Consider the following 20,856-nt stretch of genomic DNA (forward strand, 5'->3'; position numbering starts at 1 on the left):
TATGGTTTCACACCCCCATTCCCTCATTTATGTTCAATATTAGCCAGAGTTCCACCTTTGAGACTTCCGCTCCTGGTGTCCTATAGGTTAGGCTGGGTTTATGTTGAGGTCACGAATGAGATTGTTTGATGCAAAAATTGGGTTTATCTCAATAGTTTTGTTTTTAGGATAGACAGTGTTGGACAGGAGAGGGTGTGAGAGAGTTTGGTGGAGGGAAGGAGAGTTCTGCGTGAGTGCCTGTGTTACGATGGTGGGAGACCAGGTCAGCTGGAGTGGAACAGAAACGGATAAGGTGATTCCCCAGTGAGAGATATATAGGGACAAGAGGTAGACAAAAGTGGCCCCTTTTGGCTACCTCTTCAATTCACCATTATACTGTATCTCATGCACCTTTAAATCCAGGAGCTATCCTGACAAGAATGGAAGACAACCAAGCCCAAAACAGTTGCTCTCCATTTGTCTTATAGGTCTCAAAGAATGACTCCAAACTTGAGCGACATGGAGAGAACTTGAATTTTCATGCAAATATACAATTCACAGGTTTAATGTGAAAGTGTACACATCTCTAGTTATTTGGCACACAGGTCCCAGATCAGTGGTCTTATGTGTTCTGGCCTGTGAAGAGCAGGGTAGATCAGAGACTGGAACATTCCTCTTTTTATTGAGTTGGGGGAAAGATGTCTTCATAAAGTATGCTGCGGTAGGATTTAGTGTATATCTTTACTAGATCATCCTAACTGTAAGTTATCGTATCAAATACCTGTCTCTCTTCCCCCTTCTCTCTCTTTCTCTTCAACCCTTCTCTCTCTCTCTCTCTCTCTCTCTCTCTCTCTCTCTCTCTCTCTCTCTCTCTCTCTCACCCTGTCTCTCTCTCTCACCCTGTCTCTCTCTCTCACCCTGTCTCTCTCTCTTACCCTGTCTCTCTCACCCCTCCCATCAGGGGCAGGCCAAGGTGTTTGCATTGCTGCAGGCACCAGACCCCTTGCCAAAGGAGGCAGAGATCTTCATTGTTCTAGAAGGTTCTACGCTTGCCCATGTCATCAGAGCCCAGAACGATGTCATGCTCTGCTTCATCGTGCCTGGTGAGAGAAACGGTGTAGAGTGAAGTTGTCCCTAGACACTGATCTGTGTTCAGTTTAACCTTTCCCTACTAATGGTTAAGGTTAGGATTGGGGAGGAAAACAAGAAACTTCACCCCAAAGTGAGAGGGAGGGAGAGGTGGGTGGGGGTGTGAGTGTGTGTGTGTGTTGTGTGTAACTGCCATCGTTAAAGATGCCTACGACCATCTCTATGACCTGTGTGTGTGCATGTGCCCAGACTTCTCGGTGAGTGAACCCTATGACCCGTGGGGATCAACCACAATAAGTGCTTCCCAAATAGCACCCTATTCCCTATATAGTGCACTACTTTTGACCAGAGTCCTATGGGCCCTGGTCAAAAGTAGTGCACTATTTAAGGAATAGGGAGCCATTTGTGACACATACAGTGTGTTGCGTGTGAGACTGGGCTATGAAAGGATGTACTATCTCATCAGCTTTTCTCACAGGAGGGAAACAGTCATACTCAGCACCCCATAAACAACACCAACAATGGAGAGACCCCTGGAGAACTGTAAACTCTCCCCTGGCTGGCTGGCTACAATACACATTACTACACTACCACTCCCCTGGGTTTTTGCTCCATCTCAGCACTAGCAAACTTGACATTATTTCTTCAATCTAGCCTAATTAGTTGAATCAGGTGTGTTGGTGCTGGGCTTGAACAAAAGCCTGCACCTTGTGTGGCCTCCTGTTGTAAATGCTTTTTCTCAACAAAATTTCCCCCAGGGACAGATCTAGGATCAACTTCCCCTCTGCCGATCCTAAACTTAACCATTAGTGAGGAAAGTTCTAAACCGACCGAAGATCCACGTCTAGGGGCAACTTCGCATGTTGACTTTTATTGGGAAGAGTCTTGTCCTTGAAGCAGAACTGAGCGATTTACTCTAGATGGACAAGCTCAAGCTACAAAGTCAAAATTGGCTATATTGTAAAAATGTATGATATTCATTTAAGGTTAGGGTTAGGCATTAGGGTTAGCAGTGTGGTTAAGGTTACGGGTTATGTTTACAATCTAATTGTATTACTTTGTGACTGTGCCAGCTAGTGACACAAAGTTGCCTCCAGAACAAGATTCATGATGAAAAGCGCTAACCTGCTGCAACTTCACCCTACACCAGTGTTTCCCAACTCCAGTCGTCGAGTACCCCCAACAGTACACATTTTTGTTGTAGACCCGGACAAGCACATGTAACAGTGTAGGTTCCGTCCCTCTCTTCGACCCAACCTGGGCTCGAACCAGGGACCCTTGCACACATCAACAACTGACACCCACGAAGCATCGTTACCCATCGCGCCACAAAAGCCACGGCCCTTGCAACGCAAGGGGAAACCCTACTTCAAGTCTCAGAGCGAGCGACGTCACTGATTGAAATGCTATTAGCACGCACCACCGCTAACTAACTAGCCATTTCACATCGGTTACACTCACCCCCCCTTTGACCTCCTCCTTTTCCGCAGCAACCAATGATCCGGGTCAACAGCATCAATGTAACAGTGTAGGTTCCGCCCCTCTCTTCGCCCCAACCTGGGCTCGAACCAGGGACCCTTGCACACATCAACAACTGACACCCATGAAGCATCGTTACCCATCGCGCCACAAAAGCCGCGGCCCTTGTAACGCAAGGGAAACTCTACTTCAAGTCTCAGAGCGAGTGACGTCACTGATTGAAATGCTATTAGCGCGCACCACCGCTAACTAACTAGCCATTTCACATCGGTTACACACAACTGATTACATTTGTCAACTAATCATCAAGCCCTCGAGCTGAATCAGGTGAGTTTGCCTGGGGCAACAACAAAAATGTGTGCTCGAGGATTGGAGTTGGGAAACACTACTCTACACCATTGTAAACACACTTTGGTGTGACATCCTTTCCCATTGTTCTGTAGGTCATAACCTGGCTGAGACTGTCTCAGTCTGTGCTTACCTCTACTCTGAGACTGAGACCACACCTTTTACCTGTGTGGGAGGGTCCAGGCTCAAGTACGTCCAGGACGACGCCCAGGTAGGGTTGGCACACAAACACACACACACGAGCATGTGCACAAACATACACAGTTACACAAACACACACACACACACTAGCAACAGTCATTGAAATTGTTAAAAGGTTTTAAAAACAATTATAATAAATGCAACGGTTGGAACATTTGGATGAAGATACTCCAAACTGAATTTTGTAAAAATGATCAACTTTTATTATCCAGCAGATATTGACTGAATTGTAGCACCAAAAACATTTTAATGGCGCGGACAAATAATGAATGGTGTTCAGGGATTTTGGTGGGAATTCAGGTATTACATTTCTTCTAAAATGTCACTATTGTTTTTCGTAGAATGTACTCATACTGTATATACATTTTCTTGTTGTACCAGGTATGTTTGTGTGTGTGTAAAAATATAGACAATTATATGTGCATAATTTGCATAAACATATGGTGTGTATTTGCATATATGAATCAATTAACATAGAGGGGAGGAGCAAAACACCAAACACAAAAGCCTGTCACATGCTTCCCAGTCGCGTATATTATGATTACGTTTTGTGACGTATTTGTTCGTTTTGGTGTTCGGCAGGTTTTTTTTTCGGCTGGTCGAGCACACAACATTTTTTCTTGAGGCAAGTCGAAGTTCGGCAGCTTAAGTCTGTGCACCTTCACCGGTGATTGGTCAACAGTACTAATCCTAGTACAAGCATTTCGCTACATAACATTTGCTAAACACGTGTATGTGACAAATAAAATTTGATTTGTTTTAGTAGGGGTGGGAACTGTGGACAGGATTTTTCAATTAAGTGTTTGTTGTCAATCAACGAGAGACTAGTTTTCATGCACATCTTTTTACTTGAGAAATACTTCACCAAAAACCCCAGTTAGATGTAAAATTGCACTATTAAGACCTCCTCGGCAAAAACTTCTAAATGAATTACAGATTTCTTGATTTAGCTGAGATGAATTCAGACTATTTCGAGGAAGTGTATACTGGCTATGTTGTTGCTACATCGTCTCAAGAGGGACACACCATAATATTGTGTTTTTTAAAAAGTTTTTCAAGCAAAGGAATGTCTTGGAGCCCTTTCCTGCAGTCATATTACCAAATCACCCTCGAGGGTGAAAGGTTATTCATATTTTTCATAATTAATCAACTTTTACTTGTTTTTTTAACACTGACAATCCAGTGTTTCTACTGTACCGTAATTTCCGGACTATAAGCCGCAACTTTCTTTCTCACGCTTTGAACCTCGCGGCTTAAACAATGACGCGGCTAATATATGGATTTTTCCCGCTTTAAAATTTTTTTCTACAAAAAAACACATTCTGTGACGTGCTCAGTTTTTTGCCGGCATGAAGCTTTCATTAGACCAATGAAATTGCCGAACGGGTTAAGGTCAAACAACTTTTTTGTTTACTGTTTAGATTAAATCAAGCGCTCTCAAACTTCCCATCATTCTGATTACGGTAGTCATTTTGTCACCCTCATCATGGCAAAGACACGGAGAAATGCATATGATGCAGCTTTCAAGTTGAAGGCGATTGATCTGGCTGTTGGAAAAGGAAATAGAGCTGCTGCACGGGAGCTTGGTCTTAATGAGCCGATGATAAGACGTTGGAAACAGCAGCGTGAGGAATTGACTCAGTGCAAAAAGACAACTAAAGCTTACTGCTAATTTTACATTTTTTGTTACTAGCCGTGTTTCGTTAAAGCCTATTTATTTTTGTTACAAGCCTTGTTTCGTTAAAGCCTGTGTAAAGTGAATTTGTTTCAATGTACTGGTAGGCACCTGCGGCTTATAGACATGTGCGGCTTATTTATGTTCAAAATAATATATTTTTTTTAATTCATTAGGTGCGGCTTATATTCAGGTGCGCTCAATAGTCCGGAAATTACGGTATGTGAAATGGTTTCATATAAAGTGTAATATTGGGATGCAAAATTGAATACATTTCAACTATATATCTGACATGGTACAGGTGTCTTATTTTTTATGCCCATAACCATGTGTGTGAGGTGTATGCTTTTGTTTCAAAGTAGATTTTTTTAAGACTACTAAGAAACACTCTGTGGGACCCTGATTTAGCCCACTGCAGAAAAAGGTTTTAAAGGGAGTATTTCCCAGGCACAGACATTCGCTTAGCCCAGCCGAGTTCTGTTAGGAGCAAACGGAACCTAGTATGCGGGCGCCTTTACTCCGTCTACCCTACCTGGACTCACTTGCACTATCTAGACTGCATCATTAATTTCTGTTGATGTCGATTTCTCTTGCGCATTTCATCAAGTGTGTCAATAGCAGGATACCATCAGATAAAAAATCAATGCGCTTGGCTCTCGATTATATCTATCTAAACACACCTTACTTTGTTTGCGAGATCAGGCATAATATCACTATAATCCGAGTGTTCCTTTCATTTCAGCGCATCTAATTTGTAAACATTTCAACTGTATTAAATTATTTGTTTTTTCAATTCCACAAAAAAATATTTCTTCTCTTTCTTGTGATGTAATTGTCGAGACAGTGCGTTAAATCCCAACAAAACTTTAGCATTCATATACAACACCAGGCAAAAGTTTTGACACACCTACTCATTCAAGGGTTTGTATTTATTTATACATTGTAGAATAATAGTGAAGACACCAAAATTATGAAATAACACATATGGAATCTTGCAGTAACCAAAAAAGTGTTAAACAAATCAAAATATATTTTATATTTGAGATTCTTCAAATAGCCACCCTTTGCCTTGATGACAGCTTTGCACACTGTTGGGATTCTCTCAACCAGCTTCATGAGGTAGTCACCTGGAATGCATTTCAATTAACAGGTGTGGTTTGTTAAAAGTACATTTGGGATTTTTTTTCCTTAATGCATTTGAGCCAATCAGTTGTGTTGTGACAAGGTAGGGATGGTATACAGAATATAGCCCTATTTGCTAAAAGACCCAGTCCATATTATGTCAAGAGAAATGACAGTCCATCATTACTTGAAGACATGAAGGTCAGTCAATCTGGAAAATGTCAAGAACTTACGTTTCTTCAAGAGCAGTCGCAAAAACCATCAAGTGCTATGATGAAACTGGCTCTAATGAGGACCTCCACAGGAAAGGAAGACCCAGAGTTACCCACTGACGCAGAGAATATGTTCATTAGAGTTACCATCCTCAGAAATTGTAGCCCAAATAAATATTTCACAGAGTTCAAGTAACAGACACATCTCAACATGAACTGTTCAGAGGAGACTGCGTGAATCAGGCATTCATGGTTGAATTGCTGCAAAGAAACCACTACTAATGGACACCAATAAGAAGACACTTGCTTGGGCCAAGAAAAAGGAACAATGGACATTAGACCGGTGGAAAATCTTTCCTTTGGACTGATGAGTGCAAAGTTTAGATTTTTGGTTCCAACTGCTGTGTCTTTGTGAGATGTGTAGTAGGTGAACAGATGATCTCCACATATAAGTTCCCACCGTCAAGCATGGAGGAGGAGGTGTGGGGGTGCTTTGCTGGTGACACTGTCAGTGATTTATTTAGAATTCAAGGCACACTTAACCAGCATGGCTACCACAGCATTCTGCAGCGATAAGCCATCCCATCTGGTTTGCGCTTAGCAGGACTATAATTTGTTTTCAACAGGACAATGACCCAACACACCTCCAGGCTGTGTAAGGGCTATTTGACCAAGAAGGAGCGTGATGGAGTGCTGCATCAGATGACCTGGCCTCCACAATCACCCGACCTCAACCCAACTGAGATGGTTTGGGACGAGCTGGACTGCAGAGTGAAGGAAAAGCAGCCAACAAGTGCTCAGCATATGTAGGAACTCCTTCAAGACTGATGGAAAAACATTCCAGGTGAAACTGTTTGAGAGAATCCCAAGATTGTGCGAAGCTGTTATCAAGGCAAAGGGTGGCTACTTTGAAGAATCTAAAATCTAAAATATATTTTGATTTGTTTAAACACTTTTTTGGTTACTCCATGATTCCCTATGTGTTATTTCATGCTTTTGGTGTCTTCACTATTATTCTACAATGTAGTAAATTGCAATAAATTAAGAAAAACCCTTGCATGAGTAAGTCTGTCCAAACTTTGACTGGTACTGTAGCTTCAAAAGAAAGACACTACATCCAATTGAGCCCATTTCAGCCATTACCGGTTTGTGTTGGCAGGTCGTTACAAACATTTCGACGGTCGTAATGTAAATAGGAAAAAACGACCGGCACAAGCAAGAGTGTGATGGAGTCGCAATCAACCAATCAAAACAGTCAACTTTGCGAGACACAGTGACAAGTGTATTTTGCACCCCTCAAACACTGGAAATAGCTGAAAAAGATAGATCCTCAGGTGGGGTGGCATGCACATTGCTACATACACAAACACAAAAATGTATGGTGATAAAAACGGTTATGGTGGAATAATATGATCATAATATAATATTGTATGTGAAGCACTTTGCACTGCTACTATTGTATGAAATGTGCTATTTAGCAAGAATATCAATGCAACTTGTAAAGAAATAAAATATACCAGAAATGTTCCATATACACCAAAAGTTTATTTATCAAAAATGTTGCGCACAAATTTGTTTACATTCCTGTTAGTGAGTATTTCTACTTTGCCAAGATAAACCTGACAAGAAAAGGATTAAACAGCATGATCATTACACAGGTGCACCTTGTCCTGGGGAAAATAAAAGGTGCAGCTTTGTCATACAACACAATGCCACAGATGTCTGACTTTTTGAGGGAGCATGCAATTCGCATACTGACTGCAGGAATGTCCACCAGAGCTGTTGCCAGATAATGTAATGTTAATTTCTCTACCATAAAACACCTCCAACGTCGTTTTAGAGAATTTGGCAGTATGTCCAACCGGCCTCACAACTGCAGATCACATGAAACCACGCCAGCCCAGGACCTACATATCTGGCTTCTTCACCTGTGTAATCATCTGAAACAAGCCACATGAAAAGCTGATGAAACTGTGGGTTTGTACAAGCAAAGAATTTCTGAACAAACTGTCAGAAACCATCTCGAGAAGCTTACCTGTGTCCTCACCAGGGTCTTGACTGGACCGCAGATGGCGTCGTAACTGACTTCATTGTCAAATGACCTTCGATAGCCACTGGCACCCTGGAGAAGTGTGCTCTTCAAGGATTAATCCAAAGTTTCAACTGTACCGGGCAGATGGCAGAAAGCGTGTATGGCGTCGTGTGGGCGAGCAGATTCAGTGTTGTGAACAGAGTGCCTGATGGTGGTGGTGGGGTTATGGTATGGGTAGGCAAAAGCTAGGGACAACAAACACAATGGTATTTTATCAGTGGCAATTTGAATGCACAGAGATACCTTGACAAGCTCTTGAGGCTCATTGTCGTGCCATTCATCCGCTGCCATCAACTCATGTTTCAGCATGATAATGCATGGCTCCATGTCGGAAAGATCTATACACAATTCCTAGAAGCTGAAAATGTCCCAGTTCTTCCATGGCCAGCATTGTCACCAGACGTGCCACTCATTGAGCATTTTTAGGATGCTCTGGATTTACGTGTACAACAGGGTGTTCCAGTTCTCGCCAATATCCAGCAACTTCGCACAGCAATTGAGGAAGAGTGGGGCAACATTCCACAGGCAACAATTAACAGCCTGATCAACTCAATGTGAAGGAGATGTGTCATGCTGCAGGAGGCAAATGGTGGTCACACTAGATACTGACTGGTTTTCTGATCCATGCCCCCACCTTTTGTTAAGGTATCTGTGACCCAGTCATGTAGAAATCATAGATTAGGGTCTAATAAATTCATTTCAAATGACTGATTTCCTTATATGAAATGTAACTTAGTAAAATCTTTGAAATGGTTGCATGTTACGTTTATATTTTTGTTCAGTGTAAATAAAGATTGATTTGAAATTGTTGTCTCAACCCTACCCACAGGATCTGGCTGAGCACCTAGTAACCCACGGTCACTGCCTGAGCTCCAGCGACCACAGGGAGCTGAGCAGCCGCTTCTGCCTGAGCGAGGAGAGCTCTCGCTGTGCAATGGACCGCCATGTGGCCCTGGCCATGGCCAACTTGGATATCCCCCACAGCTGGAATGTACTGGCTAGTCCATCTGGAGAGGGTGAGAGTGGGTTTCTTTACATGATACAACTGCTAGGTCTAAGTTTCATATGACATTTTTATTGTTGTCGTACAATACAAGCATCAACATGCTTGGTCTAAGTTAATGCATACAATAAAGAAAATACTTTACAAGTATGGAGTTTCAGATGTATCCACACGTGCTACATAAGAATTTTTGTGTGGGATTATTTTGGATGAGTGAAAAGTTGGACAGAATTCTTAGTAGTTCTTCTCATTGTCTTGTCTCAACCGTGTCCAAGGCTCCAAAGAAGGTGAACTCTTCAACTTTTCTTTCTTCTAAGTTTTCTTTTCTTTATCTCATTCTATCCCTTCTCTCTTTCCTCTGTCATTCAGTTCATTTTTGCATGCTTGCTGCCCAGCAGTCGGAAGTGGCCATGGCTACATGACATGTGGACCTCTGTTAAATTCATCAATGTCAATTAACCAGCGTGTTATTTGATTAGGAGACCTTCAAGGACTGGAAGTAGCCCTAGGATATAGGCAGGGTTAAATAAGCGTGTGTGTGCGCCTACGTGTATATTTGTTTGTGTGTGTGTGTGTGTTTCATGTGGGTGTGTGTAGACCTCTAATGTAAATGACAAATCCCATTCAAATCTCATTAAGATAATGTAGTTACGGCAGTCTGTTTCATAGCAAAACGACACAAATGTCTTTCCATGAATTTCCACAGTTAAGTGATCTAATTGGGTAACATGGCCTATGACATCAGCCTATTACCATTGTGAGCAGAATATGAAAACCCCACTTACCCTCTGTTTGAATATTTAGGGTATATTAGGCATAAGTGAATATAGAATCAGTGGTAGATGTTCACAGCTAAATCCTAGTTTGTCTGTTGTTTCCAAATGTAAAAAGTGGATATTGCAAAGTTATCCGCTCGACTTGAGACCACCTTTGAGGTACCAGCTTCATGCAAACAACCTGTGGTGTTACCAGGGAGAGTAACAGTTGTAGGGTTATGGGACCAAATCAAATCACATTTTCTTTGTTACATGTGCCGAATACAACAGGTATTTCACCTTACAGTGAAATTCTTACTTACAAGCCTTTAACCAACAATGCAGTTTTAAGAAAATCCTGATAAGAATAACAAATAATTAAAGAGCAGCAGTAAATAACAATGTGCGGGGCTATATATGGGGGGTACTGGTGCAGAGTCAATGTGTCAATGTGCGGGGGGCACCGGTGTCGAGGTAATTGAGGTAATTATGTACATGTAGGTAGAGTTATTAAAGTGGTTATGCATAGATAATAACAGAGAGTAGCAGCAGCGTAGTGGGGGGGGGGGGACAATGCAAATAGTCTGGGTAGCCATTTTATTAGATGTTCAGGAGTCTTATGGCTTGTGGGTAGAAGCTGTTTAGAAGCCTCTTGGACCTAGACTTGGCGCTCTGATACCGCTTGCCATGCGGTAGAGAGAGAACAGTCTATGACTAGTGTGGCTGGAGTCTTTGACAATTTTTAGGGCCTTCCTCTTGACACCGCCTGGTGAAGAGATCCTGGATGACAGGAAGCTTGGCCCCGGTGATGTACTGGGCCGTACGCACTACCCTCTGTAGTGCCTTGCGGTTGGAGGCCGAGCAGTTGCCATACCAGGCAGTGATGCAACCCGTCAGGATGCCCTCGACGGTGCAGCTATAAAACCTTCTGATGATCTGAGGACCCATGACAAATCTTTTGAGTCTCCTGAGGGGAATAGGTTTTGTCATGCCCTCTTCATGACTGTCTTGGTGTGCTTGGACCACTACAGCCCCGTCGATGAGAATGGGGGCGTGCTTGGTCCTGCTTTTCCTGTAGTCCACAATCATCTCCTTTGTCTTGATCACGTTGAGGAAGAGGTTGTTGTCCTTGTAACACACTGTCAGGTCTCTGATGACCTCCCAATAGGCTGTCTCATCGTTGTCGGTGATCAGGCCTACCACTGTTGTATCACCAGCAAACTTAATGATGGTGTTGGAGTCGTGCCTGGGCGTGCAGTCATGAGTGAACAGGGAGAACAGGAGAGGACTGAGCACGCACCCTTGAGGGGCCCCCGTGTTGAGGATCAGCGTGGCAGATATGTTGTTACCTAACCTTACCACCTGGGGGCGGCTCGTCAGGAAGTCCAGGATCCAGTTGCAGAGGGATGTGTTTAGTCCCAGGGTCCTTAGCTTAGTGATGAGCTTTGAGGGCACTATGGTGTTGAACGCTGAGCTATAGGCAATAAATAGCATTCTCACATACACTACCATTCAAAAGTTTGTGGTCACTTAGAAATGTGCTTGTTTTTTAAAATAAAAGCAATTATTTTTGTCCATTAAGATAAACATCAAATTGATAAAAAATACAGTGTAGACATTGTTTATGTTGTAAATGACTATTGTAGCTGGAAACGGCAGATTTTTTATGGAATATCTACATAGGCATACAGAGGCCCATTTATCAGCAACCATCACTCCTGTGTTCCAATGGCACGCTGTGTTAGCTAATCCAAGTTTATCAAGTTTATCAAAGGCTAATTGATCATTAGAAAACCCTTTTGTAATTATGTTTGCACAGCTGAAAACTGTTGTCCTGTTTAAAGAAGCAATAAAACTTTAGACTAATTGAGTATCTGGAGCATCAGCATGTCATGCTTGTGTGTAGAAACGGACCAAGGCGCAGCGTGAGTATCGTTCCACATCTTTATTATTATGTGAAACTTAGCAAGACAAACAACAAACTATATACAAACAACAAACCATGACGACAGAGGTGCAACATGCACTAACTCAAAATAATATCCCACAAACACAGGTGGGAAAAACAACTACTTAAATATGATCCCCAATTAGAGACAATGATGACCAGCTGCCTCTAATTGGGAATCATACAAAAAAACAAACATAGAAAAAAGAAACTAGAACACAACATAGAAATAAATTAACTAGATTAACCCCCCAGTCACGCCCTGACCTACTCTACCATAGAAAATAAGAGCTCTCTATGGTCAGGACGTGACACAGCATTTGTGGTTTCGATTACAGGCTCAAAATGGCTAGAAACAAAGAACTTTCTTCTGAAACTCGTCAGTCTATTCTTGTTCTGAGAAATGAAGGAGCTTCCTTGCTGGAAATTGCCAAGAAACTGAAGATCTCGTATACTGCTGTGCACTACTCCCTTCACAGAACAGTGCAAACTGTCTTTAACCAGAATACAAAGAGGAGTTGGAGGCCCCGGTGCACACCTGAGCAAGGGTACAAGTACATTAGTGTCTAGTTTGAGAAACAGATGCCTCACAAGTACTCAACTGGCAGCTTCATTAAATAGTACCCGCAAAACACCAGTCTCAACATCAACAGTGAAGAAGCGACTCCGGGATGCTGGCCTTCTAGGCAGAGTTCCTCTGTCCAGTGTCTGTGTTCTTTTGCCCATCTTAATGTTTTATTTTTATTGGCCAGTCTGAGATATGGCTTTTTCTTTGCAACTCTGCCTAAAAGGCCAGCATCCAGGAGTCGCCTCTTCACTGTTGACGTTGAGGCTAGTTATTCAATAAAAAATCAGCTGTTTCCAGCAACAAACATAATTTACAACATTAACAATGTCTACACTGTATTTCTGATCAATTTGATGTTATTTTAGTGGACAAAATAATTAGCTTTTCTTTCAAAAACAAGGAAATTTCTTAGTTAATCCAAACTTTTGAACGGTAGTGTAGGTGTTCCTTTTGTCCAGGTGGGAAAGGGCATTGTGGAGTGCAATAGAGATTGCATCATCTGTGGATCTGTTGGTGCGGTATGCAAATTGGAGTAGGTCTAGGGTTTCTTGGATAATGGTGTTGATATGAGCCATGACCTGACTTTCAAAGCATTTCATGGCTACCGTGTGTGAGTGCTACGGGTCGGTAGTCATTTGGCAGATTACCTTAGTGTTCTTGGGCACAGGGACTATGGTGGTCTGCTTGAAACATGTTGGTATTACAGACGCAGACAGGGAGAGGTTGAAAATATCAGTGAATACACTTGCCAGTTGGTCAGCGCATACTCGGAGTACACTTCCTAGTAGTCCGTCTTGCCCAGTGGTTGATCTCTTTAACCTGTCTGGGCTCGGGGGCAGTATTTTCACGGCCGGATAAAAAAACGTACCCGATTTAAACTGGTTACTACTGTTGCCCAGAAACGAGAATATGCATATTATTAGTCGATTTGGATAGAAAACACTCTGAAGTGTCTAAAACTGTTTGAATGGTGTCTGTGAATATAACAGAACTCATATGACAGGCAAAAACCTGAGAAAATTCCAAGAAGGAAGTGGCCTGTCTGATAATTTGTAGTTCTTCTTTCTAGTCCCTTTCGAAACTACAGTATCTCTGGCATTACGTAGCACTTTCTAAGGCTTCCATTGGCTCTCTAAAGCCTTCAGAAAGTGGATTGAGGCATCTCCTGTCTCTGGGCAGAGTATAGTAGCTCAGTTTCTCAGTGGTCTGCCTGGTGACAAAGAGATTGGATATGCGCATTCACGCGACCATGCTGTTTTTTCTTTTCCTCTTTGAATGAATACACAATTGTCCGGTTGGAATATTATCGGTATTTTACGAGAAAAATACAAAAAATTAATTTTAAACAGCATTTGACATGCTTCTAAGTACAGTAATGGAACATTTTGAAATTTTTTGTCTCGAAATGCGCTCGCGCGTTACCCTTTGGATAGTGACCTGAACGCACGAACAAAATGGAGGTATTTGGACATAACTATGGATTATTTGGAACAAAAACAAAATTTCTTGTGGAAGTAGCAGTCCTGGGAGTACATTCTGACGAAGATCAGCAAAGGTAATACAATTTTTCTAATACTAATTCTGAGTTTAGGTTGCCCCGAACTTGGCGGGTGTCTGAATAGCTCACCGTGATGGCTGAGCTATGTACTCAGAATATTGCAAAATGTGTTTTCGCCGAAAAGCTATTTTAAAATCTGACATAGCAATTGCATAAAGGAGGTCTGTATCTAGAATTCTTAAAATAATTGTTATGTATTTTGTCAACGTTTATGATGAGTAATTTAGTAAATTCACCGGAAATTTTGGGTGGGAATGCGATAATATTCCAACCGGACAACGTTGTATTCATTCAAAGAGGAAAATAAAAAAATGGTGAGGTCTCGTGAACGCGCATCTCCAGTCTCACTGTCCCCAGGCAGACCACTTACAAGCTCTGCTGCTGTACTTTGCCCAGAGACAGGAGACGGGTCATTACGCTTTCTGAAGGCTTTAGAGAGCCCATGGAAGCCTTAAAAAGTGTCACGTAACAGCACAGATGCTGTAATTTCGATAGAGATGCAACAGAAGGACTACAAATTGTTAGACAGGCCACTTCCTGCATGGAAATCTTCTCAGGTTTTTGACTTCCATATGAGTTCTGTTATACTCACAGACACCATTCAAACCGTTTTAGAAACTTTAGAGTGTTTTCTATCCAAATCTACTAATAATATGCATATTCTAGTTTCTGGGCAAGAGTAGTAACCAGATTAAATCGGGTACGTTTTTTATCTGGACGTGAAAATACTGCCCCCTATCCCAGACAGGTTAAAGGTCTTATTCACATCTGCTGCGGAGACCGTGATCACACAGTTATTCCTGAACAGCTAATGCTCTCATGAATGTTTCTGTGTTCCTTGCCTCGAAGCAAGTATAGAAGTTATTTAGCTCATCTGGTAGGCTCGTGTCACTGGGCAGCTCTCGGCTGTGCTTCCCTTTGTAGTCTGTAATGGTTTGCAAGCCCTGCCACATCCGACGAGCCCCGGAGACGGTGTAGTGCGATTCAATCTTAGTCCTGTATTGAAGCTTTGCCTGTTTGATGGTTCGTTGGAGGGCATAGCGGGATTTCTTATACGCTTCTAAGTTAGAGTCTCGCTCCTTGAAAGCGGCAGCTCTACCCTTTAGCTCAGTGCGAATGTTGCCTGTAATCCATGGCTTCTGGTTGGGGTATGTACGTACAGTCACTGTAGGGCCGACGTCCTTGATGCACTTGTTGATAAAGCCAGTGACTGATGTGGTGTACTCCTCAATGCCATCGAAAGAATCCCGGAACATGTTCCAGTCTGGGCTAGCAAAACAGTCCTGTAGTTTAGCATCTGCTTCATCTGACCACTTTTTTATAGACCGAGTCACTGGTGCTTCCTGCTTTAATTTTAGCTTGTAAGCAAGAATCAGGAGGATAGAGTTATGGTCAGATTTGCCAAATGGAGGGCAAGGGAGAGCTTTGTATGCGTCTCTGTGTGTGGAGTAAAGGTGGTCTAGAATTGTTTTCCCTCTGGTTGCACATTTAACATGCTCATAGAAATGAGGTAAAATTGATTTAAGTTTCCCTGCATTAAAGTCCACGGCCACTGCGAGCGCCGTATCTGTATGAACCTTTTCCTGTTTGCTTATGGCGGAATACAGCTCATTGAGTGCGGTTTAGTGCCAGCCTCAGTCTGTGGTGGTATGTAGACAGCTATGAAAAATACAGATGAAAACTCTCTAGGTAGATAGTGTGGTCTACAGCTTATCATGAGATACTCTACCTCAGGCGAGCAAAACCCTGAGACTTCCTTAGATATCATGCACCAGCTATTGTTTACAAATATGCATAGGCCCCCGCCCCCTGTCTTACCAGAGGCTGCTGTTTTGTCTTGCCGATAGAGTGTATAACCCGCCAGTTGTATGTTCTTAATGTCGTCGTTCAGCCACGACTTGGTGAAACATAAGATATTACAGTTTTTAATGTCCCATTGGTAGGATATACGTGCTTTCAGTTCATCCCATTAAATTGCCAGCGATTGAACATTAGCCATCAGAACGGAAGGCAAGGGCACATTAGTCACTCGTCGCCTGATCCTCACAAGGCATCCTGATCTCTTTCCGCGAAACCTACGTTTCCTTTTCCAGCAAATCACGGGGATCTGGGCCTGGTCGGGTGTCTGTAGTATATCCCTCACGTCCGACTAATTGAAAAATAACTCCTCCTCCAATTTGAGGTGAGTAATCCCAGTTCTGATTTCCAGAAGATTTTTTCTGTGATAAGAGATGGTAGCAGCAACATTATGTACAAAACAAGTTACGAACAGCGTGAAAAAGCAAACAAAATAGCATGGCTGGTTAATTAAGAGCCAATGACACGGCAGCCCTACCCTCCGGCGCCATCTTGTTTGGCGCCAGTCAGGCAGTATGTTAGTGGGCCTTTATTAGGGTAAACTGTAAATTGCGTTAACTAGGTTAGTAGAGCAGAGGTGTACAGTTTAGCAGAGGAGAGGAGGTCATTGGGACAAACAGCAGTGTTGGAAGTGGGTCTCCAATAAACCCCTCCTGGTCTTATCACTGGATGTTGGTTATTGAGGCTAATTGAAGTTACAAAGCTCTCTCTCCCTTACACCCTCCTTCCATCTCTTTACCTCTCTCTCTCTCTCTTTACCTCTCGCTCTTGCGCTCTCTGTCTCTCTCTGCCCTCTCTCTCTCTCTGCCCTCTCTCTCTCTCTCTGCCCTCTCTCTCTCTCTCTGCCCTCTCTCTCTCTGCCCTCTCTCTCTCTCTGCCATCTCTCTCTCTCTCTGCCCTCTCTCTCTCTCTCTCTCTCTCAATTAAATTAAGTGTAATTCAAGGGCTTTATTGGCATGGGAAACATATGTTTACATTGCCAAAGAAAGTAAAGTGAAATAAACAATTCAAACAGTAAATGTTACGCTCACAAATGTTCCAAAAGAATAAAGACATTTCAAATGTCATATTATGTGCATATTATCTCTCTCTCTCTCCCCTCCGCCTCACACCTCTTCCATCTCTACCTTTTTCCTCAGAGTTGCGTCCCAGAGAATCCCCTCTTCACTTGGCTGTGCGCTGGGGTTTGTGTTGTCTGGCTGAGCTGCTGCTGTGCCAGCCGGGAGGACTGATGGCAGTGACTCTGCCCAACGAGGAGGGGGTCACCCCCCTGCAGCTAGCACACAACAGAGGGCACACACAGCTACTTGAGCTACTCACACAGTAAGATATATACCATGACAATATATTACGTCAGACTATTACTCTTATGTACTGTATCATCTGAATGCTATGAAAAAGGGGTAAGCAGGCACGCAGAGCCTCTGGGGCTGCTCACACAGTCATGCCCAATTCCAAATCGACCTCTAGCTCTATACCCTTGTGGAGAAATGAGAGGATTGAATAGGTGGAAGCAACATGGCCAAAAGGTGTAGGTATTAGATAGAAACTCCCTGAAACCTCCTCCAAATCAGATAAGCATGCAAAAAATATGTGAAAGGGAAAAATGGGAATTTCTAAAGCAGTATGCCCTACCAATCTGTCCCACTCATAAATCATAAAAATAAATAATGATTAAGCCAGTCTTTTCAACCCTTGTCAGAATATTATTAGAATATGGAATGATAGGGACTAGATCTCTTTAAGGGTTAATTATAACCCTCATGTCTCTATTCCCAAGATGTGACAGGATCATCAATGGCACACTCCGACACTGAACACTGTCACATTCAGTCACACACATTTGACTGTCTTGGTCTCTTAAGTCACATGTTAAACTGAGGGGATGCCATGTGATCACCCTTTCAGCTGCTGGTCAAGTTTATACAGTACATGTCCAAAAGTATGTGATTCGGCTATTTCAGCCAAACCCGTTTTGGAATTTTTATTTCACCTTTATTTAACCAGGTAGGCTAGTTGAGAACAAGTTCTCATTTGCAACTGTGACCTGGCCAAGATAAAGCATAGCAATTTGACACTTACAACAACACAGAGTTACACAGAGTTACACATGGAACAAACAAAACATACAGTCAATAATACAGTAGAAAAAAAAGAAAACAAAAGTCTATATACAGTGAGTGCAAATGAGGTAAGATAAGGGAGTTAAGGTAATAAATAGGCCATGGTGGCAAAGTAATTACAATATAGCAATTTAACACTGGAATGGTGGATGTGCAGAAGATGAATGTGCAAGTATAGATACTGGGGTGCAAAGAAGCAAGATCAATAAATAAATACAGTATGGGAATGAGGTAGATAGATGGGCTGTTTACAGATGGGCTATGTACCGGTGCAGTGATCTGTGAGCTGCTCTGACAGCTGTATAAAATCGAGCACACAGCCATGCAATCCCCATAGACAAACATTGGCAGTAGAATGGCCCATACTGAAGAGCTCAGTGACTTTCAACATGGCACCGTCATAGGATGCCACCAAGACAGTTTGTGAATGTCCTGCCATGCTAGAGCTGCCCCAATTAACGGTAAGTGCTGTTTTTGTGAAATGGAAACTTCTAGGAGCAACAACAGCTCAGCCGTGAAGTGGTAGGCCACACAAGCTCACAGAGTGCTGAAGCGCATCGCTGACAACCGAGTTCCAAACTGTTCATCTGGAGCTTCATGAAATGGGTTTCCATGGCCCAGCAGCCACACACAAGCATAAGATCACCATGCGCAATGCCAAGCATTGGCTGGAGTGGCATAAAGCACACCGCCATTGGACTCTGGAGCAGTGGAAACGCGTTCTCTGGAGTGATGAATCACGCTTCACCATCTGGCAGTCCAACGGACAAATCTGGGTTTGGCGGATGCCAGGAGAACGCTGCCTGCCCTAATGCATAGTGCCAACTGTAAAGTTTTGTGGAGGAGGAATAATGGGCTGGGGCTTTTTTTCATGGTTCAGGCTAGGCCCCTTAGTTCAAGTGAAGGGAAATCATAACGCTAAAATGACATTCTAAACGATTCTGAGCGTCCAACTTTGTGGCAACAGTTTGGGGAAGGCCCTTTCCTATATTAGCATGACAATGCCCCCCTGCACAAAGCAAGGTCCATACAGAAAAGGTTTGTCAAGCTCGGTGTGAAAGAACTTGACTGACCCCAACACCATCAAACACCTTTGCGATGAATTAAAATGCCAACTGCGAGCCAGGCCTAATCGCCCAACCTCACTAATGCTCTTGTGGCTGAATGGAAGCAAATCCCCACAGCAATGTTCCAACATCTAGTGGAAAGCCTTCCCAGAAGAGTGGAGGCTGTTTTATTTAACCTTTATTTAACTAGGCAAGTCAGTTAAGAACAAATTCTTATTTACATTGACGGCCTAGGGTTAACTGCCTTGTTCAGGGGCAGAACGCTTTCAGTTACTGGCCCAATGTTCTAACCACTAGGCTACCTGTCGCCCCAGGCAGGTAGTCTTAGCAGCAAAGGGGGGACCAACATGATTTTGGAATGAGATGTTCAATGAGCAGGTGTCAATGAGCATACTTTTGGTCAAGTAGTGTACTTGTCTCTCTGACCTAACAATGAGAGTTGTTGTCCACAAAGCATTACGGCAGGCTGTCAAACTCCCACCTATTCCTCTTTTTGGATTGGTGGATACATCTCATTATTTGAATACATTTTTGAATATTTGATAAGGGTTGTTAACGTCAACCACCTGTATTTAAGTTGACCATGTGGTGTATATCACAACATGTTTGCTGTCCATTTAAATGAATTGAGTGTAAATTGTGTGTAATCTTTTGTTTTTGTGTGATTACTGCTTGCCAACAAAATTTCGCTTTGGCATAATTGATTGATTGATTGAATGATTGATTGCCTGTCTTACGTCAGCCCCCCCAACCCCCTGGCCACGCCGCCGGCCGGTCTGTCCCAGGTGTGGGCTGTCCACTCTCATCTGCTGAGGTTCTGTCACGACTCAGAGAACCTGACCCTGACTGTCCGACAGAACCCACAGTGGAACCACCAGCAGAACCGACAGGCTGATATTCTCCTCCTGAGAGACAGACTGAGAGATGACAACTTCCTACGACAGGTCAGTAAAATTCCAATTCAATGCTTGACATGTCACATATACTGTATATCTCCCAGTAGGAGACCAGGGTTCAATCCCTGCGTCCACCCTTCCCATTGTTTCTCACTCTTGCCTGTTTCCCCATCTCATTTAAATACTGTCTGAATAAAGTGTTAAACACCTAAACATATACATTTTAAAAGACTTAAAAAACATTTTTAGTTATGAGCAGCAATGAACGGGGTTCACAGGATGACAAAAAGGACACAAGATCAGTTGGATAACAAAGCAAGCACTCTATCATGTAGGAACTATCTTAATTTATGTGCAACCATGAGTCTAAATACAACATCTGGAGTGAATTTGACATATGGTTCATGAGGAGAAAATGTTTTTTTGCATTAGTGTCATATAAGCAAATAATGACTAGTTTCCTTGTTTGTTTTGAGACAATCAATACCAAATTCAGTGTGATTCATTTTAGGGATATCTATGACAGCGATGATACATTTCAAGTTGATAGAACACTGGGGTGTATTTTTGAGGAGAGAGGGAGAGAGAGAGAGAGAGAGAGAGAGACCTTATGTGTCTTGAGGAAAATTTATTCAGCATGAGGAAGGACACCAACATACAAATCTTAAGTCTCTAGGTCAAATGAGGGTTTAAGTGAGACTGCTTACAACAGTGCCGCCAATCGGTGCCCCTTTCCGAATTCCTGTTGCTCTGTCAAATTAGAAAAAAGGTACCAATCTATGCATGGAATATTTGACACAAGCGTCGCTGTGAACCCCTAATAATTGACTGACGGAACTGAGATGGAATAGATGCCAATCTGATGATAACATGATTGAACTGTT

The 20,856-nt window shown here is 42.7% G+C and overlaps 1 protein-coding gene across 1 annotated transcript in view; it reads left to right on the plus strand.

The window, feature by feature from the left end:
- Positions 1-20,856, plus strand: part of LOC115167634 (rho guanine nucleotide exchange factor 28-like) — a 41,344-nt gene that overhangs the window by 11,784 nt on the left and 8,704 nt on the right. The window contains exons 2-6 of the mRNA XM_029722234.1: positions 941-1,082; positions 2,991-3,106; positions 9,027-9,213; positions 17,026-17,209; positions 19,819-20,020. Of these exons, the coding sequence (XP_029578094.1) occupies positions 941-1,082; positions 2,991-3,106; positions 9,027-9,213; positions 17,026-17,209; positions 19,819-20,020 (831 nt within the window). The remainder of the gene's footprint in view (positions 1-940; positions 1,083-2,990; positions 3,107-9,026; positions 9,214-17,025; positions 17,210-19,818; positions 20,021-20,856) is intronic.

The sequence above is a fragment of the Salmo trutta genome, chromosome 29 (assembly GCF_901001165.1).
Source record: "Salmo trutta chromosome 29, fSalTru1.1, whole genome shotgun sequence".
Lineage (NCBI taxonomy): Eukaryota > Metazoa > Chordata > Actinopteri > Salmoniformes > Salmonidae > Salmo > Salmo trutta.